General features: G+C 37.7%; 1 protein-coding gene across 1 annotated transcript in view; it reads left to right on the top strand.

The window, feature by feature from the left end:
- The window catches only part of ITFG1 (integrin alpha FG-GAP repeat containing 1), a 302,379-nt gene that overhangs the window by 12,566 nt on the left and 265,159 nt on the right, over positions 1 to 24,654 (top strand). Inside the window, exon 6 of the mRNA XM_003819828.5 lies at positions 19,761 to 19,855. Within this exon, the coding sequence (XP_003819876.3) occupies positions 19,761 to 19,855 (95 nt within the window). The remainder of the gene's footprint in view (positions 1 to 19,760; positions 19,856 to 24,654) is intronic.

Genomic DNA, 24,654 nt, shown 5'->3' with positions numbered 1-24,654 from the left:
TCTGTTAAAATTTTCTGACTCACGTACTGAGTTCAAATACGTTCTGGGTCAGGCCCAAGTTGTATACTTGGAGATATTAATGTAGGTATGTGACAGATATATACTTTGCCGTACACTGTTTACATCACAAGTGATCGCATGAAAATATTGAATATAGTATAAGTAGCACTGAAAGCAATCATTTTTAACTGTTGTGTGGGTAGATTTTGCCCCTCCATTATCAAAAAAACTGTATTCTCTATTTAAATGTAGTCAGCTACTATCAATCCAGAAGAAATAAATCTCCATTTTTCCATTTAGCCTTTCATATTTTCTCACATTATAACCAATGACTGATTTATTAAATCACCCTTCAGTTTTACTGTTGATTTTGTTTGTTTGCTGATACATTACAGAAAATATTATAAATATTTGTTTTAATGAAGTGTGATATTGTATCACTTAAATCTATTGTTTAGTAAGAATATGAAAATTATGATGAGGTTTATAACACAAAATAAAACCAAATAATACTCAAGGCAGCTTTTGACTTTGTAATCAGCGTTAATACCCATAACAAAAAAAGATAACTTTGAGATCATTTATATTTTCTTCAGATTCCCCTGGCAGCACCCTCCCTCTCATCCCATACAACATTCATATTTTTAATACTATTGTTAAAAGGAATCTAGTAAAATCTGAGAGATCAGGTATTTTTTTCTAATCAGTATTTCCATGGAAACGTTACATCAGTTTTTTAACTTTTCTCTTTTCCTAAAGGAACTGTGCTATTAGAGATACATTAATTTCTTTTCCCAGTGTTTCTCACCCTAACCTTTTTCTTTTCAAAGTTAAACTGCAGAAATAGTGAAAAACTTTTAGCACATGACTTATATGGTGGTTATTTCAAGTGGCATGTTCATTTCTTAAGGGTCTATAATTTTATTTCCTATAGTCCCACCAGATGTGATGGAGGGGTCAATTAAATTACCTCAGATTTTTGCTTGAACCTGGGAGGCAGAGGTTGCAGTGAGCCAAGATCACACCACTGCACTTCAGCCTGGGCGACAGCAGAGTGAAACTCTGTCTCAGAATAAATAAATAAATAAAAATTTAAAAGTTAATTACCTCAGATTTCTTGGTGACTTATACTGCTTTATTTTATGTTCTGATTGGTAGTATTATATTTAAGTGAAATTGTTTGTTTCTAAGTAAATGGTTTTAAGATGTTATCAAAATTTACTCACCTTTTAGTTAAATCTTAATAATTTTTAGATGTATATTTGTAATTCAGAAAGATCATCTTCTTTTGAGAAAAGTATAGTGTTACAGTTTCTGTGCAAAAAAAATTGATAGTAACATTTCCTTTTATTGGAATATATTAAAACTTTGTTTCCTTGTTTGGGGAGAAACCATTTTGCTTTATTTCATTACTATTAATACCTGTGTATATATTAAAACTAGTATAGGCTAGGGGCAGTGACTCATGCCAGTAATCCCAACACTTTGGGAGGATGAGGCAAGAGGATCACCTGAGCCCAGGAGTTCAAGACCAGCCTGGGTAACACAGGGAGACCCCATCTCTACATACAAAGAAAAAGAAAAAATTAATCGAGCATGATGGTGCACTCCTCTGGTCCCAGCTGCTTGGGAGGCTAAGGTGAGAAGATTGTTGATCCAGGAAGGTCCAGGCTGCAGTGAGCCGTGATTGCACCACTGCACTGTAGCCTGGGCAACAGAGTGAGACGCTATCTCAAAAAAAAAAAAAAGAAAAAAACTAGTATAGTTGAAAAATCCATGTATATAGCAGGCTTTGAGTAAGATTAGTATCTATTACCATTTCAATTTAGGGTGAAATGAATCAGAATCATAATTTCTGAAAATATAGATTAAGTCCTCTTTCATTAGATTCTAGTTGCATTTTTTCAAAGTGTATACACTGTTGAAAATGCCTTGCAAATACTTGATTTTCATCAGTCTGGAGGCCTAAGCTCTGAGTTCCAGCTCCTGAGTGAGTTTCTCAGTAGTCCTGACTGGAGGTGTGAGTTCAACTGTGGGACGCGTGCTTCTTTTCAGACTGCCTGTTCTTCCACTGTATTTGCCTGTCTTAGTAGTCAGTGCTGTCTCTTAGGTGTAGTCTTACTGTTGCACCCCCTAGGAAGGTAGAAACATTGGGACAAAGTATAATAAAACATGACTGAAAGAAATCTTCATATTTTCTCTTATGTAAGAAATCTTCGTATTTTCTCTTATGTACCTGAGACATTAGTGCTGAGAGGTCCTTAAGATTTATCCAGAACCGCACCTTTGAGTTCTCATTGAAGCCCAGAGTGAGTGATTCATGAGGAATTTACCAGAGTGACTTTGTTCTCTAGTGATGCTTTTCCCAGTCTTTTGTGTATCTTGCTGGGGAGGCACACCATGGAATTGTACAGCTTATCTGTCCCTTTGGAGGCTCAGAGTTGGATAGGGAAATAAGAGAACAAAGAGTATCTCAAACAAGCTTGTTGTTGTTTCATTAAATGTTTATCAAGTAAGTCTGGGGTTGGCACTTAACATCAGTTACCTCTTTTTTTTTCTTTCTTACAACAGATAGCTTGTGTGGCTAACAGTGACTGAAGAGTCTAATTCAAAGATTAAGTGACTACCACAGGCTCACAAATACGTAAATAAATGCTAAATCTGGGAATTGAATCTGGATCTTCCAAGTTCTAAAGGCTGTGCTTTTGCCTTCGTTCTTGTACCATCATTATTATAGTCACAGGGGGCCTTTGGTGGTGCTACTTCATATGGCCTCCCCCTCTCTCTCCATGGCTAGCTTGGACTTCATTGTAGCATAATGGGTGCTTTTCAAAAGCATTCCATGAAACGTAGGCAGAAACTGCATGTCTCTTAAGACCCAATCCTGGAAGTTAAACAAGTGTCATTTCTTTTATATTCTCTTGGTCAAAATAGGTCATGGGACTAGCTAAGATTAAGTGGAGTTAGTAGATTATAGACTCTACCTCCTGATAACAGGCACGGCAAAATTGAATGCAAAAGAGCATGTGAGATGGGAAATAATGTGACCATCTTTGAAAACACAATGTGCTAGCCTGTGTTTGTTTACTTTATCATAAGTAAAGACTTGCAAAGGAATATGGAAATACAGATCATTTTAAGCATGTCAACTTCTAGAATCTCAGGCTTCATAGGTGTTCTTAGCTAAAATTGATGTGCCTGAGAGTATACCTGTTTTCACTATAACTTTCTCCTTCACATGAGAATGCTGTCTTCCTTACATTTCCTAAATCTTACTAATGGTGATGTGCTGGGGTGTGAAAACCCATAGATATCAAACGTGGGGGAATTTTTTTTTTTTTTTTCCCCCGAGACGGAGTCTCGCTCTCCCAAAGTGCTGGGATTGCAGGAAGAGCCACCGCGCCTGGCCTGAGGAATCTCTTATAATTAACTAAGATATCTCAAACTAATAGAACTTCCAGTTTTTCTTTTCTTTTTTTTTTTTAATGTACATTTCTCTTAACATGAAGCTTGCATACAAAAGCAGACATCATGGTCCATGTTGATGTATTCTGAATTCGGATGCACTGGAGTGGGGTTGTGGTAGCATGACAGTTTTTGTTTTAATGACTTTGCCATTTCATTACATGAGTATTGTCAAAAAATCCATTATTGTTGAGAGAGACCCTTGGGAGATCAAAGAAAAGAGAGCATCTGTAAGAAAAACCACATTCCAAAAAGCAGATCTTATAACTGTTCTTAGCACTGTATCCCAGGACAGATCATTAATTGGAAAGAAGGTAACTTTCATGCCAAAGTGATTTTGGAAGGTAAAATGATTGTTGCAGATGTGACTGGAATATTCTCTAGGACCATCAAATTCGTAGATAAAGCTTTTGCATAATTTGTTGTATATTTGGTATCTTTTTCTATAATGTAGCATATTTTATAAAATCATATCAAGAAAATTCCATTTAAAGTGAAGCATCTTATTTTATCTTATGAAATTTTATTTTTACTATTTTCTGTATCCTGTTAATGTAATAATACTATCGCCTAATAAATAAATTTACATGTTGGCTTCTGAGCCAAATAATTTTTTACAGTATATACCTTTTTCTTTTATTAAATTCATAGGAAAAGTTTGTCATGTTTAAGAAAATGAGAAAGACATAGTGTTATTCTTTTTTTAATACACTAAGTACTCCAAAAGCCAGACCCCAGAGTTGACTATGCACATAAATTTACTGAAGAACTATTACATCTTTTATCATATTTCTTGTAACATAAATTATTTTAGCTGCATTATATTGCATTGCTGTAAGTTAATTAATGAGAAATAGCATGTTGCTTTACAATCTTATTTTTATAACCTATTTTATAAAAGTAGATAAATCAGTTTTATCTGATTTACATTATTGTACTCTTGATTGCTTTTAACAATGTGTCCTACAATATACATTGAGTCATTTCTCAGCAGTTTTTATAATGTTCCTTGAAACACATATTAGCACATTTATTTGAATTGAAAATAAAAAACAAGGTCACACTCTTTCTCACAGAAAATGACTTTCATTTGGAAACAGCTTTTATAGTAAGGACTGGCTTTGCGAATTAGGTTATATGGCAGACATTTTCTGTAAATTGAATGAACTAGATCAGCAGTTCTAAATTTCTTTTTGTTTTTTCCTTACATTTTATTTTATTTATTTTATTATTATTATACTTTAAGTTTTAGGGTACATGTGCACAACCTGCAGGTTTGTTACATATGTATACATGTGCCATGTTGGTGTGCTGTACCCATTAACTCGTCATTTAGATTAGGTATATCTCCTAATGCTATTGCTCCCCCGTCCCGCCACCCCACAGCTGTCCCCGGTATGTGATGTTCCCCTTCCTGTGTCCATGTGTTCTCTTTGTTCAATTCTCACTTATGAGTGAGAACGTGTGGTGTTTGGTTTTTTGTCCTTGCGATAGTTTGCTGAGAATGATGGTTTCCAGCTTCATCCATGTCCCCACAAAGGACATGAACTCATCCTTTTTTATGGCTGCATAGTATTCCATGGTGTATATGTGCCACATTTTCTTAGTCCAGTCTATCATTTTTGGCCATTTGGGTTGTTTCCAAGTCTTTGCTATTGTGAATAGTGTCGCAATAAACATACGTGTGCATGTATCTTTATAGCAGCATGATTTATAATCCTTTGGGTATATACCCAGTAATGGGATGGCTGGGTCAAATGTTATTTCTAGTTCTAGATCCCTGAGGAATCGCCACACTGACTTCCACAATGGTTGAACTAGTTTACAGTCCCACCAACAGTGTAAAAGTGTTCCTCTTCTCCACATCCTCTCCAGCACCTGTTGTTTCCTGACTTTTTAATGATCACCATTCTAACTGGTGTGAAATGGTATCTCATTGTGGTTTTGATTTGCATTTCTCTGATGGCCAGTGATGATGAGCATTTTTTCATGTGTTTTTTGGCTGCATAAATGTCTTCTTTTGAGAAGTGTCTGTTCATGTCCTTTGCCCACTTTTTGATGGGGTTGTTTTTTTCTTGTAAATTTGTTTGAGTTCATTGTAGATTCTGGATATTAGCCCTTTGTCACATGAGTAGGTTGCAAAAATTTTCTCCCATTCTGTAGGTTGCCTGTTCACTCTGATGGTGGTTTCTTTTGCTGTGCAGAAGCTCTTTAGTTTAATTAGATCCCATTTGTCAATTTTGTCTTTTGTTGCCATTGCTTTTGGTGTTTTAGATATGCAGTCCTTACCCATGCCTATGTCCTGAATGGTAATGCTTAGGTTTTCTTCTAGGGTTTTTATGGTTTTAGGGCTAACATGTAAGTCTTTAATCCATCTTGAATTAATTTTTGTATAAGGTGTAAGGAAGGGATCCAGTTTCAGCTTTCTACATATGGCTAGCCAGTTTTCCCAGCACCATTTATTAAATGGGGAATCCTTTCCCCATTGCTTGTTTTTCTCAGGTTTGTCAAAGATCAGATAGTTGTAGATATGCGACATTATTTCTGAGGGCTCTGTTCTGTTCCATTGGTCTATATCTCTGTGTTGGTACCAGTACCATGCTGTTTTGGTTACTGTAGCCTTGTAGTATAGTTTGAAGTCAGGTAGCATGATGCCTCCAGCTTTGTTCTTTTGGCGTAGGATTGACTTGGCAATGCGGGCTCTTTTTTGGTTCTGTATGACTTGGCAATGCGGGCTCTTTTTTGGTTCCGTATGACTTGGCAATGCGGGCTCTTTTTTGGTTCCGTATGAACTTTAAAGTAGTTTTTTCCGGTTCTCTGAAAAAAGTCATTGGTAGTTTGATGGGGATGGCATTGAATCTATAAATTACATTGGACAGTATGGCCATTTTCATGATATTGATTGTTCCTACCCATGCGCATGGAATGTTCTTCCATTTGTTTGTATCCTCTTTTATTTCATTGAGCAGTGGTTCGTAGTTCTCCTTGAAGAGGTCCTTCACATCCCTTGTAAGTTGGATTCCTAGGTATTTTATTCTCTTTGAAACCATTGTGAATGGGAGTTCACTCATGATTTGGCTCTCCATTTGTCTGTTTTTGGTATGTAAGAATGCTTCTGATTTTTGCACATTGATTTTGTATCCTGAGACTTTGCTGAAGTTGCTTATCAGCTTAAGGAGATTTTGTGCTGAGACGATGGGGTTTTCTAGATATACAGTCATGTCATCTGCAAACAGGGACAATTTGACTTCCTGTTTTCCTAATTGAATACCCTTTATTTCCTTCTCCTGCCTAATTGCCCTGGCCAGAACTTCCAACACTATGTTGAATAGGAGTGGTGAGAGAGGGCATCCCTGTCTTGTGCCAGTTTTCAAAGGGAATGCTTCCAGTTTTTGTCCATTCAGTATGATATTGGCTGTGGGTTTGTCATAGATAGCTCTTATTATTTTGAGATACGTCCCATCAATACCTAATTTATTGAGAGTTTTTAGCATGAAGGGTTGTTGAATTTTGTCCAAGGCCTTTTCTGCATCTATTGAGATAACCATGTGGTTTTTGTCTTTGGTTCTGTCTACATGCTGGATTACGTGCATTGATTTTCGTATGTTGAACCAGCCTTGCATCCCAGGGATGAAGCCCTCTTGATCATGGTGGATAAGCTTTTTGATGTGTTGTTGGATTCGGTTTGCCAGTATTTTATTGAGGATTTGTGCATCAATGTTCATCAAGGATATTGGTCTAAAATTCTCTTTTTTGGTTGTGTCTCTGCCAGGCTTTGGTATCAGGTTGATGCTGGCCTCATAAAATGAGTTAGGGAGGATTCCCTCTTTTTCTATTGATTGGAATAGTTTCAGAAGGAATGGTACCAGCTCCTCCTTGTACCTCTGGTAGAATTTGTCTGTGAATCCATCTGGTCCTGGACTTTTTTTGGTTAGTAAGCTGTTAATTATTGCCTCAATTTCAGAGCCTGTTATTGGTCTATTCAGAGATTCAACTTCTTCCTGGTTTAGTCTTGGGAGAGTATATGTGTCGAGGAATTTATCTATTTCTTCTAGATTTTCTAGTTTATTTGCGTAGAGGTGTTTATAGTATTCTCTGATGGTAGTTTGTATTTCTGTGGGATCGGTGGTGATATCCCCTTTGTCATTTTTTATTGCATCTATTTGATTCTTCTCTCTTTTCTTCTTTATTAGTCTTGCTAGCGGTCTATCAGTTTTGTTGATCTTTTCGAAAAACCAGCTCCTGGATTCATTGATTTTTTGAAGGGTTTTTTGTGTCTCTGTTTCCTTCAGTTCTGGTCTGATCTTAGTTATTTCTTGCCGTCTGCTAGCTTTTGAATGTGTTTGCTCTTGCTTCTCTAGTTCTTTTAATTGTGATGTTAGGGTGTCAATTTTGGATCTTTCCTGCTTTCTCTTGTGGGCATTTAGTGCTATAAATTTCCCTCTACACACTGCTTTGAATGTGTCCCAGAGATTCTGGTATGTTGTGTCTTTGTTCTTGTTGGTTTCAAAGAACATCTTTATTTCTGCTTTCATTTCGTTATGTACCCAGTAGTCAGTCAGGAGCAGGTTGTTCAGTTTCTATGTAGTTGAGTGGTTTTGAGTGAGTTTCTTAATCCTGAGTTCTAGTTTGTTTGCAATGTGGTCTGAGAGACAGTTTGTTATAATGTCTGTTCTTTTACATTTGCTGAGGAGTGCTTTACTTCCACGTATGTGGTCAATTTTGGAATACGTGTGGTGTGGTCCTGAAAAGAATGTATATTCTCTTGATTTGGGGTGGAGAGTTCTGTAGATGTCTATTAGGTCCGCTTGGTGCAGAGCTGAGTTCAGTTCCTGGATATCCTTGTTTACTTTCTGTTTCGTTGATCTGTCTAATGTTGACAGTGGGGTGTTAAAGTCTCCCATTATTATTGTGTGGGAGTCTAAGTCTCTTTGTAGGTCTCTAAGGACTTGCTTTATGAATCTGGGTGCTCCTGTATTGGGTGCATATATATTTAGGATAGTTAGCTCTTCTTGTTGAATTCATCCCTTTACCATTATGTAATGGCCTTCTTTGTCTCTTTTGATCTTTGCTGATTTAAAGTCTGTTTTATCAGAGACTAGGATTGCAACCCTTGCCTTTTTTTTGTTTTCCATTTTCTTGGTATATCTTCCTCCATCCCTTTATTTTGAGCCTATGTGTGTCTCTGCACGTAAGATGAGTTTCCTGAATACAGCACACTGATGGGTCTTGACCCTTTATCCAGTTTGCCAGTCTGTGCCTTTTAATTGGAGCATTGAGCCCATTTACATTTAAGGTTAGTATTGTTATGTGTGAATTTGATCCTGTCATTATGATGTTAGCTGGTTATTTTGCTCATTAGTTGATGCAGTTTCTTCCTAGCCTTGATGGTCTTTACAATTTGGCATGTTTTTGCAGTGGCTGATACCGGTTGTTCCTTTCCATGTTTAGCGCTTCCTTCAGGAGGTCTTTTAGGGCAGGCCTGGTGGTGACAAAATCTCTCAGCATTTGCTTGTCTATAAAGTATTTTATTTCTCCTTCACTTATGAAGCTTAGTTTGGCTGGATTTGAAATTCTGGGTTGAAAATTCTTTTCTTTATTTCTCCTTCACTTATGAAGCTTAGTTTGGCTGGATTTGAAATTCTGGGTTGAAAATTCTTTTCTTTAAGAATGTTGAATATTGGCCCCCACTCTTTTCTGGCTTGTAGAGTTTCTGCCGAGAGATCAGCTGTTAGTCTGATGGCCTTCCCTTTGAGGGTAACCCGACCTTTCTCTCTGGCTGCCCTTAACATTTTTTCTTTCATTTCAACTTTGGTGAATCTGACAATTATGTGTCTTGGAGTTGCTCTTCTCGAGGAGTATCTTTGTGGTGTTCTCTGTATTTCCTGAATTTCAGTGTTGGCCTGCCTTGCTAGATTGGGGAAGTTCTCCTGGATAATATCCTGCAGGGTGTTTTCCAACTTGGTTCCATTCTCCCCATTACTTTCAAGAACACCAGTTAGACATAGATTTGATCTTTTCACATAGTCCCATATTTCTTGGAGGCTTTGCTCGTTTCTTTTTATTCTTTTTTCTCTAAACTTCTATTCACGCTTCATTTCATTCATTTCGTCTTCCGTCGCTCATACCCTTTCTTCCAGTTCATCGCATCGGTTACTGAGGCTTGTGCATTCGTCACGTAGTTCTCGTGCCGTGGTTTTCAGCTCCGTCAGGTCCTTTAAGGGCTTCTCTGCATTGGTTATTCTAGTTATCCATTCGTCTAATTTTTTTTCAAAGTTTTGAGCTTCTTTGCCATTGGTTCAAACTTCCTCCTTTAGCTTGGAGTAGTTTGATCTTCTGAAGCCTTCCTCTCTCAACTCGTCAAAGTCATTCTCCATCCAGCTTTGTTCCGTTGCTGATGAGGAGCTGCATTCCTTTGGAGGAGGAGAGGTGCTTTGATTTTTAGAGTTTCTAGTTTTTCTGTTCTGTTTTTTCCACATCTTTGTGGTTTTTCTACCTTTGGTCTTTGATGATGGTGACGTACAGATGGGTTTTTTGTGTGGATGTCCTTTCTGTTTGTTAGTTTCCCTTCTAACAGTCAGGACCCTCACTTCAGGTCTGTTGGAGTTTACTAGACGTCCACTCCAGACCCTGTTTGCCTGGGTATCAGCAGCAATGGCTGCAGAACAGCGAATATTGGTGAGCCGCAAATGCTGCTGCCTGATCATTCCTCTGAAGTTTTGTCTCAGAGGAGTACCCAGCCGTGTGAGGTGTCAGTCCGCCCCTACTGGGGGGTGCCTCCCAGTTAGGCTACTCAGGAGTCAGGGACCCACTTGAGGAGGCAGTCTGCCTGTTCTCAGATCTCAAGCTGCGTGCCTGGAGAACCACTACTCTCTTCAAAGCTGTCAGACAGAGATATTTAAGTCTGCAGAGGTTATTGCTGTCTTTTGTTAGTCTGTGCCCTGCCCCCAGCGGTGGAGCCTACAGAGGCAGGCAGGCAGGCCTCCTTGAGCTGTGGTGGCCTCCACCCAGTTTGAGCTTCCAGGCCGCTTTGTTTACCTACTCAAGCCTGAGCAATGGCGGGCGCCCCTACCCCAGCCTCGCTGTGGCCTTACCGTTTGATCTCAGACTGCTGTGCTAGCAGTGAGTGAGGCTTCGTGAGCATAGGACCCTCCGAGCCAGGTGCAGGATGTAATCTCCTGGTGTGCGGTTTGTTAAGCCCGTTGGAAAAGCACAGTATTAGGGTGGGAGTGACCCGTTTTTCCAGGTGCCATCTGTCACTCCTTTCTTTGACTAAGAAAGGGAATTCCCTGACCCCTTGCGCTTCCCGGGTGAGGCAATGCCTCACCCTGCTTTGGCTCACACACGGTGCGCTGCACTCACTGTCCGGCACTCCCCAGTGAGATGTACCCGGTACCTCAGTTGGAAATGCAGAAATCACCTGTCTTCTACGTCACTCACAGTGGGAGCTGTAGGCTGGAGCTGTTCCTATTGGGCCATCTTGGCTCCACCCCCAACTCCTTACATTTTATTATGGAGCATTTCAAACATATAGAAAGGTAGCTGAATGAGACAGTGAATATGCTTCTAATAGAATGTACCTGTCACCCAGCTTCAGCAGTTACCAGCTCGTACCCAGTTATTTTTTCATCCACAACTTTTCTTCCATTTTCCTTTTTTTACACCTTGGACATTTTGAATCTATAAATATTTCAACATATATCCTTAAGAGATAAGGCTTTTTTTTTTTTCAGGAGATAGAGTCTCACTCTGTCACCCAGGCCGAAGTGCAGTGGTACAATCATAGCTCACTGCAGCTTTGAGCTCCTGGCCGCAACCAGTCCTCCTGCCTCAGCCTCCTGAGTAGCCGGGACTATGGATGCATGCCACCATGCCTGACTAATTTTTTAAAATTGTTGTTGGAGATAGGATCTCACTGTATTGCTCTGGCTGGTCTTGAACCCCTAGGCTCAAGTAATCCTCCCACCTCAGCCTCCTGAGTAGCTGGAATTACAGGTGCCAGCCACTGTACCCACCTAAAGATTTGTTTTCAAAAATACATAATCACAACATGTTCATCACACCTAAAAAACTAAGAATAGTTTCTTAATATTACATTTCCAGGAATATTTTGATCAAAATATATTAAGGCATACAAAAATGTAGAAATATTTTATTAAACTGTATATTATTGGCAAAGATACAATAAAAAGATTTCTCAAACCCTTTATTAGCCTACTTTTACTTGATTAAATGAGGTGCCTCTAAATGAAGAGTAATTGGTATAGCTAATAGTTATTTTTTTAGTGGTGCTTATAGTTATTTGATAAACGTTTGTAATGCCTTTGGTTTACTTCTCAAAAATTGAGAAGCAAATGGGTCTAATGAATTGATTATGCATCTTTTTACAACTCAAGGGCTTTCCAGCTGCTTACTTTGAACAGCTTAAAGGAAGAAGACCTAATGGATAGAGCACTGAAAGTTATTTTTGTTGATAAGTAACTGTGATTTTTTGTATTTGACTACAGAGGGGTTCAAAAAACTGAGAATCCTTGCTGTAATAAACCTTTTTTCATTCTAATCTGCCTTTTCACATGAGCAAGATTTCTTAGCATTTACATCTATGAAAATGAAAAGTAAGAGTAGACTGTATGCCTGGATACTGTCTCATTCTAGGAAGAACGCATATTATTTTAAGGATAAATAAACTAATATATTTTAAAGCTTTGTTCACTCTTAAAAATGCGTTTCCAATAAAATTTTACCTTTGGCTTAATTATCAAACTAATAAAATGTATTTTCATCAATTGTGTGCTGACAGTTTAAATGATTCAACTTCAAAGGGAGTTTTTTTAAACGCTGAGATCCATGAGCAAAACCAATTAAATGCAAACTTTATTTTTTTAGCTGATTTTTTTTAAATTTTATTATTATTATACTTTAAGTTTTAGGGTACATGTGCACAATGTGCAGGTTTGTTACATATGTATACAAACTTTATTTTATATGATAGTTCATACATGTATTTTTTCTTTGGAGAATTATCCCAGAACCATCACTAAAAAGACTCCACATATAAAATCATTTTACATCATGATAAAGTTTTCTGAGAAAAATGGAATGGAAGTACAAGTTCAAGGATAAAAAGGAAAGATGTACAATTTGTGAATATTCAAGTAGACCTTTATGTGTTTTTTTTTGTTTTGTTTTGGAATTCTTTTGTGGATGATGGGGGATGGATGACAATTCAGTTATATTTATATTCCACTGGATGCATTTTTAAAGTAATCATTTTATTTTAAAATTTTAATAATTATAATAGATTCAAATATTACCTATTTTGCAGCTATTTGTGCTGATGAAAACGTTTAGATTGTTTTCTTAGAAATTATTTAATGTGTTAGCTGGTATATAGTTTTTCAGCATTCAAAATTCTTTCGAAGCATATCTGGGCAAAGATGTTTGAAGACCACAGGACTAAAGAACTAGGCAGCCTGGAGAAGTAGATTCTTCTTCATGCCAGAACCATCTCCTAGTAACTGCTTTTACCTGGATATCTTAAATAATGATAATTCAATATAAGCTGATCATTCAAAAGTGGGTGGATTAGCAGTCATATGAAGAACAGTTACCACAGGCAACCAAAAGCTACAGCTGACATTAATTACATTTAAATTCATTCTTTGACAAATTCATCCTTTGAGATTAAGGGTGATGATGCCCACAAATTAGAAAACTTTGATATAATTTTGTTTCTTGTGTGGGAAAAGCTAGTAATTGGAATTTTCTACAGAGGTCAAGAAATGTCAATGAATACACTCAGTGTGGCTTAGAATGACCCACTTTTTCCTCTGTTTCTCTTTTTTTGTAATCAGAGCAGTTTTTATTTGTGACCTTAGCCTTCAAATGGAGTTGGGCACATATATGAAAATATTATACTTTATGTGAGTTCAGTTGCTTGAAAAATATGGTATCTGCTTTTTATTGCTGAAAAACTATAATTTGTACAAAGAGCAACTTTTTTTCTTTAGCTTTTAAGTTCAGGGATACATGTGCAGGATGTGCATGTTTGTTACACAGGTAAATGTGTACCATAGTGGTTTGTTGCATGGATCATCTCATCACCTAGGTATTAAGCTCGGCATCCCTTACCTATTCTTCCCTGATGCTCTCCCTCCAAGCCCCTGCCTCTCAAAGGCCCCAGTTTGTCCTGTTCCCCGCACCCTATGTGTCCATGTGTTCTCATCATTCAGCTCCGACTTATAAGTGAGAACATGTAGTGTTTGGTTTTCTGTTCCTGTGTCAGTTTGCTGAGGATAATAGCTTCCAACTACATTCATGTCCCTGCAAAGGACATGATCTCATTCTTTTTATGGCTGCATCATATTCCATGGTGTATACATGTACCACATTTTCTTTATCCTGTCTATCATTGACAAGGGTTTAGGTTGATTCCGTGTCATTGCTATCGTGCATAGTGCTGCAAGGAACATATATGTGCATGGATCTGTATAATAGAATGATTTATATTCCTTTGTGTGTATACCCAGTAATGGGATTGGTAGATCAAATGGTATTTCTGCCTCTCGGTCTTTGAGGAATCACCACACTGTCTTCTACAATGATTGAACTAACTTACACTCCCACCAACAGTGTAAAAGTGTTCCTTTTTCTCCACAACCTTGCCAGAATCTGTTGTTTTTTGACTTTTTATTAATCACCATTCTGACAGGCATGAGATGGTATCTCATTGTGGTTTTGATTTGCATTTCTCTAATGATCAGTGATGTTGAGCTTTTTTTCGTGTTTTTTGGCCACAGGAATGTCTTCTTTTGAGAAGTATCTGTTCACATTCTTTGCCCACTTTTGAATGGTTTTTTTTTCTTGTAAATTTGTTTAAGTTCTATAGACTCTGGATATTAGAACTTTGTCAGATGGATAGATTGCAAACATTTTATCCCATTCTGTAGGCTGTCAGTTCACCCTGATGATAGTTTCTTTCACTGTGCAGAAACTCTTTAGTTTAATTAGATCCCTTTTGTCAATTTTTACTTTTCTTGTAATGCTGTTGGCATTTTCATCATGAAATATTTGCCTATGCCTGTGTCCTGGGTGGTATTGCCTAGATTTTCTTCTAGGCTTTTTATAGTTTAGGTTTTATATTTTAAGTCTTTAATCCATCTTGAGTTAATTTTTGTATGTGGTGTAAGGAAGGGGTCTACTTTCCATTTTCTGAATATGGCTAGCCAGTTCCAAAGAGCAACTTCAACGGTAGAAGGATTAATGAATATTACTTTCAACTATAAACCTATTAACACTTTAGTTCTTATTGACAACTATATATATATATATATATATATATTCAGTTTTTATTTATTCACTTTAGTTCTTATTGACAACTATACGTGTGTGTATGTGTGTGTGTGTGTGTATATATATATATATATATTCAGTTTTTATTCATCTTAAAATGCACCACAAAAAGAAACAACTGTTCTTTCATTTTCTGTACACCTTTGGTAAACATCAGAACAGTAAATAGACACTGTATAAAATAAACTCTTAAGGATCAGTTGCTGCCTTTTAAGAGGTGTAACTGTAAAATAGCAAAACATAGGCAAAAAGTATAAAACTTAAAATACTGTGAAGAACTTAAGTGTTGATTTTAAATGTTCAAAATGGCAAGATTGCAATTAATATATTGTTAGGAGTGGCAAATTCATATTTGTTAGGAGCCAGGAAGGAAACCAGAGTGAGTGAAGCAATTTGGGAAAATTAACATTTGGGTTGTCTTTAGACGCTAGCTCTGTCTGAACAAAGCCGGTTGGTTGCCAGACCTTCTGATATTTCTGATATTTCCAGAGAAGCTGGAAATCCAGACTTTTATATGAAATCAGATTTTCTTTTTAAGTTATAGCAATGAATTCAAGATTCTTAAAGGAGTATATGGGCCCAATAAAACACATCTTTATGCTCAATTTGGCTGATGGTCTGTCCCTTTATGACTTCTGATTTATCACTTTTCTAGAGTCTTCCTTTGAAATAAACATTTGGTTTAATAGCTCCTAGGAAAAAATGTCACAAGGTAGTTGAGTTTTTCCAAAATTCTAGCCATAATTTATTTCAGAGTTAGCCTACTAAAAAATTTGTAGGGAATGAGATCAGTAACTGCTCAGGTTAGAGACAGAGCCACATGATCAACCTCATTGAGCTTTACTCTATAAAAGTCTGTGTTTTTAATCATTCTTGGCCTATAACATGAATTTGATGGCAACATTAGGAAAGTTTTCTGAAATTACTTTGGGTTAAACTTGTCAGAGAATCTTTAACCCGAGTCTGATTATTTTGTTAGTAATTTAAAATACTTTAATGCTTAGAAATTATTGAACTGATGAATAAATGGTCTATCTTAAAAATAAGTTAATCAGTCATTATTAAATTGAATATAAGTGAAACTATTTTAAAGATTTCTAACCTTGTATATGGTGAAAGAATAATCAAATCAGTTGCTTGGCGTGAATTACCTTACAACATATGCTAAATGCAATTTCTCAATTCATTTTAATATTTTCTTATTACCATGACGTTATATTATAGAGTTCAGGTTAAAATAATGAAATTAGTCTGTATGAATACTGCTTGGTTTTGATTTTACTGTCTTATTTAGGTTAAAGTGTGTTTAGGCCCTGCTTGTGCTAAAATATGTGTAGAAGGCTATTGGAAAGAGGTTGCTGTTGGTAGAACACATTTTGTGTAGAGAAAATTTTCTCCTGATGAATGCTTATTCTTTTTCCCAGATTCCACCTGCCAAGAACAAATTAGTCCATTGTGTCTTGCTGATTTCCAAAGACATCAATACCAAATTCACAATTATAAACCTTTTAAATTTGCTATCCAGTCAGTTGAATACTGCGCTGACAATTAAGTTGGACTTAAATTGCTCTATGGAGATGACATATCTGTGGTTTCATATTGGACTGGAACATATTACTATGAAAACGGTAGTGACTTCTAACTGCAGTAGAGAAGAATAGGAAATGCTGCTTGAGACTGAGGTTCAGTCTAGCCGGCATTCACTGACATTTCATGGGAGCCAGGTCCTGATTAGGCATTGTGGCTACAGATATTGATGAGTCAAGGTTTCTGGGGAAGCTTTACAGCATCAAAGAGAAAGTTCCTAAAGTAACTTTAATGCAAACCAAAATGCTGTTAGGAAGGAAAAGTGTGGCAGGAAAACAGAGAAGAGAGATCTTTTGGAGAAAGCTGATTTGAGTAGAGCCTTGGTAAATGGGGGTATTCTCACCTAGTGAGAAATTATAGGGGAATGACTTTATTTAAACTTGCTCTTTCTTCTATAGTTGATAGAAGTACTACCAGTGTTACCTTCTGGTTTTGATATTTATACTGTGGTTATATAAGATGTTAATATTAATGGAAACTGAATGAGAGATAAATGGAAACTTTGTGCTATGGGCTTTCCTTAGTAAGATAAAATTCACATAACATAAAACTTTAAATTTATCATAGAATCCCTAGGTGTATAATTGATAAAGTGTACAATTTAGTATCATTTAGTACATTTACAATTTTGCACAACCATCAGCTCTATCTGGATCCCACACCATTTTATAACTGCAAAGGGAACCCTGTACCCACTAAGCCAGCAGTCCCCAACCTTTTTGGCAACAGGGACCGGTGTCATGGAAGTCAGTTATTCCATGGACAGGGTCAGAGGCCAGGTGGTGGGGGTGGTTTCAGGATAAAATTGTTCCACCTCAGATCATCAGGCATTAGATTCTCATAAGGAGCACACAACCTAGATCCCTTGAATGTGCATTTCACAATAGGGTTTGCAGTCCTTTGAGAATCCAGTGCCACCGCTGATCTGACAGGCGACGGAGCTCATGAGGTGATGCTCACTTGCCTGCCGCTCACCTCCTGCTGTGTGGCCCAGTTCCTAAAAAGCCATGGACCTGTAGTGGTCCACAGCCCAAGGGTTAGGGAACCCTGCATTAAGCAATCACTCCCTTTTGTCTCTCAGCACCTGACAACCACAAATCTGCTTTCTGTCTTTATAGATTTAACTATTATGAATATTTCACATAAATGGAATTCTCCAGTACGTAACCTTTTGTTTCTGCCTTTTTTCACATAGTATGTTTTTAAGGATCATCCATTTTGTACTAGTCTGTATTGTATTAGTAATTTAGTCATTTTTATGGCTTAATAATAGTCCATTGTATAGATATATGACATTTTGTTTATCCATTTATCCACTGATGGGAATTCGTGTTATTTCCACTTGTGGGCTATTGTGAATAGCACTACTAGGAGCATTCATTTTTCAAGTATTTGTTTGTTTACTTATTTTTAATTATCTTGGATATATAGCTAAGCGTAGAAATGCAGGATCATATGGTAATTCTGTGTTTAACTTTTTGAAGAACTGCCAAACTGTTTTCCAGAGATACTTTTAGTTCTTTCATCCATTCTGAGTTAAATTTTGTATGTAGTGTGAAGTAGGGACTTCAATTTATTCTTCTGCATGGTCCAAAACTTTAGAATTAATATTTGTAAAAGAGAATCATTATTATTTTCCACAATATTAGAAAACCTTATGTGACATTAATCATTTATTTTCTGATTCATTTAAAAAATATTAAAGATAATAAATATGACTGCTAAAACTATAAAACTCTTAGAAGAAAACAGGCAAATTTTCATGGCCTTGCATTAGGAAATGGATTCTTTGATATGGTACCAAAAGAACAAGCAAGAAATGAAAAATTGATATATTGGACTTAATCAAAATTAAAAACTTGTACTCTCAAGAAAGTGAAAAGATGTCCGGGCATAGTGGCTCACGCCTGTAATCCCAACACTTTGGGAGGCCGAGGCGGGTGAACTGCCTGAGCTCCAGAGTTCGAGACCAGTCTGGCCAACATGGTGAAACCCTGTCTCCACTACAAAAAAAAAATACAAAAAATTACCCAAACATGGTGGTACATGCCTATAATCCTAGCTACTTGGGTGGCTAAGGCAGGAGAATCGCTTGAACCGTGGAGGCGGAAGTTGCAGTGAGCGGAAATCGCACCACTGCACTACAACCTGGGTGACAGAGCACGACTCTGTCTCAAAAAAAAAAAAAAGAAAGAAAGAAAAGTAAAAAGACAACCCACAGCCTAGGAGACAAGTCATATACTAGATAAAGGCCTAATGCCCAGATTATGTAAAGAGCTCTTAAAATGCACCAACAGGGACTGAGGGTAATGGTCTTATAATCCCAGCCCTTTGAGAGGCCAAGGAAGGAAGATCCCTTTAAGCCAGGAGTTCAAGACTAGCCTGGGCAAAAAGGCAAGACCCCTGTATCTAAAAATAAATGGATAGATGGATGAATGGATGGATCGATGGATGGATAGCAGTAAAGCAATACGTAACATACATAACACAATTTAAGAATGGAAAAATAATTTGAGTAGACATTTCTCCAGAGAATGTATACGGATGGCCAGTAACCACAGCAAACATGTTCAGCATCATTAGCTATCAGGAAAATACAAATCAAACCACCGTGAAATACTGTATCACACCCTCTAGGATAGCTGTAATAAAATAAATGGACAAGAATAAGACAGGATTTGGAGATACTGGAATTCTCCTACATTGCTGGGTACAAATGTAAGATGGTGAAGTGGAAAATAGTTCAACAATTCCTCAAAAAGTTAAACATATATTCCTCTATGACCCAACAATTCCACTCCTAGGTATATACCAAAAAGAATTAAAGACATATGTCCACATAAAAACTTGTACATGAATGTTTGTAGCAGCCAAAAAGTGGAAACAAGCCAAATCTTCAGATGAATGGATAAGCAAAATGTAAACCCATACAATGGAATATTATTCCGCTATAGAAAGAACTGAGGCACTGATACATGTTTCAACATGGATGAACTTGAAAACATTGTTCTAACTGAATGAAGCCAAACACAGAAGACCACATATTGTATGATTTCATTTATGTGAAATGTCCTGAATAGAGACAGAATGCAGATTTGTGGTTGCCAATAAGGGGAAATAGAGTACACAGTTTCTTTTTTGGTGTGATGAAAATGCTTTGGAGTTATATAGTAGTGACGATTGTACACTGTGAACATACTAAAAACCACTCACTGCACTTTAAGAGAATGAATTGTATGTTGAATATATCAATAAAAATAAATAAATTTAAGTGTTTTGCATGCAGAGATTTTTATTTTAAAATAATGCTCATTTGATGTTTACCTTAAGAAAAGTATTTTTATTTTATTTTTTAGGAATTTATCATGGCATCCAGCATTGACCACTACAAGTAAAATGCGAATTCCACATTCTCATGCATTTATTGATCTGACTGAAGATTTTACAGCAGGTGAGTTGCACATAAATCTGGAATTGTTTTGAGTTACCAAAGAAGTATGGGATTTTATTTACTGTACACTTTGTATTTAATTACTAATGAAGTAAATGTTGAAATTAATGTTTAAAGGATGTTAGAAAGTCAGTGATTTGGAAACATGGAAAAAGTACTGACTGTAATAAATAAGTCTTTAGCTATTGTTGTTTTTGTTGTTCGTTAATAACTGCCTCAGAATTTGAATTCTCTAGTTTTTATGAATTCATGATAATTTCAGCACATGTTGCCTGCTGTTTTTTTACCTCTTTTATTAAAAATTTTTAAAATAATATGTGCTACAAATTTAACAATAAGAAAAATCTTTAGCTTATGTATAAGAATAATTTCACAGGCTTTTAAAACTTGTTATCATGGAAAATTTTAAACATAAAATTGGACAGAATATTATAATATATGCACATTTAACCGTCACCTAGCTTCAACAATTATATGGCCCAATCTTGTTTCCCCTGTAAATGCACCTACAAGTTCCTCCTATCCAAGATAATTTTAAAGTAAATCCCAAACATATAATTTCATTTTTAAATATTTCCATCTGTATCTCAGATTGCAAGGACTTTTTTATTTAAAACTGCCAGATCATTTTGAAATCTAAAAAAATTACACAATAATTTCTTTTTTGAGAGGGTCTCACTCTGTTCCGCAGGCTGGAGCACAGTGGTACATGCGATCACAGCTCACTGCAACCTCTGCCTCCCAGGCTCAAGCTATCCTCCCACCTCAGCCTCGAGAGCATCTAGGACTACAAGCATGTGCCATTATGCCTGGCTACTTTTTGTATTTTTTGTAGAGACAGAGTTTCCCCATGTTGCCTAGACTGGTCTTGAACTCCTTGGCTCAAGCAATCCACCCACCTTGGCTTCCCAAAATGGTGGGATTACCAGCATGAGCCACCACACCCAATCAACAACAATTTCTTAATGTCATTGAATATCTACTCATTATTCAAAATGCCCAGATTTTCTCCAACTTGTTTTTATCGAATCAGGAAGTTAAACAAGGTTCATGCCGAAGTAGAGAAACCATCTGTGCTGTACACATCTGTGCTGTACAGTTGTGTGGATTTTTCAGATTGTATCCCAATGAAGTTAACATGTTACATGTTACTATGTTCCTAGAATCAGAATTCTTTTTTTTGGAGACAGAGTCTCGCTCTGTCACCCAGGCTGTAGTGCAGTGGTGCGATCTCTGCCCACTGCAACCTCCGCCTCCCAAGTAGCTGGGACTACAAGTGCATGCTGCCATGCCCAGCTAATTTTTTTGTATTTTAGTAGAGACAGGGTTTCACCATGTTGGCCAGGCTGGTCTCGAACTCCAGAGCTCAGGCAATTCACCCACCTCGGACTCCCAAAGGGCTGGGATTACAGACATGAACCACTGCGCCCAGCCACAGAATCAGAATTCTTTTGTGGGTGGTGGGAGTGGGAATATCAAGAATATTTCCTAGGTGTTGCTGTATGTTTCAGTTCATTAGGTGATGCAGTTTAAGTTCTCTCTCTTCTGTGATATTAAAATTGATCAGTAGGTTCAGTTTTCCTCAGCATAGATCATCTATTACAGTATTCTCTAATGGTTAGTAGGTATGAATGATTATTGTCAGCCCCATTATTTCAACAGAAGTTGCAAAATTGTGACACGCTAAATCTGTCACTCTACTGCAGGTATAATTAGCTAAATTTTCTGTAAAAAAGAACTGCCATCCTCAGTTCTTTAGTCACTTGCAGTACAGTTGAGACAGGCAAGATAAATACTTGATTTCCCCACCCCCGCCCCCACTTCCCACCTGTTTTTATGAGCATTCAAACACTTAACAGTCTGATTTTACAGTTACATTTTTATATAATATACTAATTGCAAATGAGTAAAGCAGGCCTAGTGGCTGTGAGATGTAATAAAACTTATTTTCTTTAAAAGTATTCCATAATGCAAAACCTAATTTTCATTGAGAAACAGGTAGAAAATAATATTGCATAATTTAAACCTCTTAATTCTGGATTGCTTATGACTTTTGCTACAACATTTTCATTATTGATGTACGATTTTCAAAGTTAAAAATATTTAGTGCCCAAATACACTGTGGATTTTACTGACTTAAAACCACAAATTTAACCTTTTATCTAGTAAATTTTTTATGAATCTAAGATTCTAGGTACTTCAATATGCTTGGTATGTTTTGGTGGGGAGGAGAGGGGAGAATTTAAGAAAAGAAAACATATTATTTTTAGTGTGGTTTATCTGGTATGCCAAATCACATGAAAACCTCAATAATAAGGTGTTGACTACATTGCAATGGAAGTTGTCTTAGAAACTTGCTTTTCGAGATGAGAACATTCTATACTTATAGGTTCATTTTTTTAATCTTATTTTTGTTATACACACACATCCAAACTTTTGTTTCTTACAATTCCTTTTTAGGAAAAATCTATCTTAATGAAGCTTTAGAAATGTACTTTTAGTTCAATAGTATGAGACTTCCTTAAACAATACTGACTTTGCATTTAAGTAAGCCGCCACCAGGGCTGCTGCTACCCATCTGCACAAGCAAAGTGAATGAAGAAGAAATAAGTCTTTCCTAGACATGCAAAAGCTGAGGGAATTCATTACCACTGGAATGGCCCTACATGAAATTCTTAAGCGAGTCCTGCATTTGGAAGCATAAAGACAGTATCTACCATCATGAGATCACACAAAGTATAAAACTCACTGGTAGCTCAGACACACAAATAAAAAAGAGAAAGGACTCAAATGTTACCAGTAAATGTTACCAGTACAGAAAACCACCATATCTCATTGATAAACAATAAGAGATGAAGAAAGGGCAAAGGATACGTATGCAAAACAACCAGAAAACGATTCATAAAATGAAAGGAATAGGCCAGGTGCAGTGACTCACTCCTGTAATCCCATCATTTTGGGAGATTGAGGCAAGCAGATTACTTGAGCTTAGGAGTTTGAGACCAATCTACGCAACATGGTGAAACCTTGTCGCTATCAAAAATAAAAATTAGCCAGGCGTGGTGGCACACGCCTGTGATCCCAGCTACTAAAGAAGCTGAGGTAGGAGAATCACATGATCCTGGGAGGCAGAGGTTGTAGTGAGCTGAGATCATGCCACTGCACTTCAGCCTGGGTAACAAGAGTGCAGACCTTGTCTGGAAAAAAAAAACAAAAAGGAGAGTTGCTTCCAAGATGGCCAAATAGGAACACCTCTGGTCTGCAGCTCCCAGTGAGATCAACGCAGAAGACGGGTGATTTGTGCATTTCCAACTGAGGTACCTGGTTCATTGCATTGGGACTGGTTGGACAGTGGGTGCAGCCCAAGGAGGGCAAGCTGAAGCAGGGTGGGGTGTCGCCTTACCCAGGAACTGCAGGGGGTCAGGGGATTTCCTTTCCTAGCCAAAGGGAAGCCGTGACAGACTGTACCTGGAGAAACAGTACACTCCTGACCAAATACTGTGCTTTTCCCACGGTCTTAGCAACCAGCAGACCAGAAGATACCTTCCCGTGCCTGGCTCTGTGGGTTTCACACCCACGGAGTGTTGCTCACTGCTAGCGCAGCAGTCTGAGATCAACCTGCGATGCTGCAGCTTGACAGGGAGAAGAGCATCCACCATTGCTGTGGCTTGAGTAGCTTACAGTGTAAACAAAGCGGCCTGGAAGCTCGAACTGGGAGGAGCTCACTGCAGCTCAGCAAGGACTACTGCCACTAGATTCCACCACTGGGGGCAGGGCATAGCAGAACAAAAGGCGGCAGACAGCTTCTGCGACTTAAACATCCCTGTCTGACAGCTCTGAAGAGAGCAGTGGTTCTCTCAGTGTGGCGTTCGAACTCCGAGAACGGACACACTGCCTCGTCAAGTGGGTCCCTGACCCCCGTGTAGCCTGACTAGGAGACGCCTCCCAGCAGGAGCCGACAGACACCTCAAACAGGCAGGTGCCCCTCTAGGACAAAGCTTCCAGAGGAAGGATCAGGCAGCAATATTTGCTGTTCTGCAGCCTTCGCTGTTGATACCCAGGCAAACAGGGTCTGGAGTGGACCTCCAGCAAACTCCAACAGACCTGCAGCTGAGGGGCCTGACTGTTAGAAGGAAAACTAACAAACAGAAAGGAATAGCATCAACATGAACAAAAAGGACATCCACACCAAAACCCAATCTGTAGGTCACCAACATCAAAGACCAAAGGTAGATAAAACCACAAAGATGGGAAGAAACCAGAGCAGAAAAGCTGAAAATTCAAAAAACCAGAGCACCTCTTCTCCAAAGGATTGCAGCTCCTCACCAGCAAGAGAACAAAATTGGACGAAGAATGAGTTTGATGAGTTGACAGAAGTAGGCTTCAGAAGGTCGTTAATAGCAAACTTCTCCAAGCTAAAGGAGCATGTTCTAACCCATCGCAAGGAAGCTAAAACCCTTGAAAAAAGGTTAGGCGAATGGCTAACTAGAATAAACAGTGTAAAAAAGACCTTAAATGACTTGATGGAGCTGCAAAACCATGGCATGAGAACTTTGTGACGCATGCACAAGCTTCAATAGCTGATTCGATCAAGTGGAACAAAGAGTATCAGTGATTGAAGATCAAATTAATGAAATAAAGTGAGAAGACAAGGTTAGAGAAAAAAGAGTAAAAAGAAATGAACAAAGACTCCAAGAAATATGGGACTATGTGAAAAGACCAAACCTACGTTTGATTGGTGTACCTGAAAGTGATAGGGAGAATGGAACCAAGTTGGAAAACACTCTTCAGGATATTAT

Source organism: Pan paniscus, chromosome 18 (genome assembly GCF_029289425.2).
Source record: "Pan paniscus chromosome 18, NHGRI_mPanPan1-v2.0_pri, whole genome shotgun sequence".
NCBI lineage: Eukaryota > Metazoa > Chordata > Mammalia > Primates > Hominidae > Pan > Pan paniscus.
Note: the sequence above shows the minus strand (reverse complement) of the source record. Positions and strands in the feature narration are given on the sequence as shown.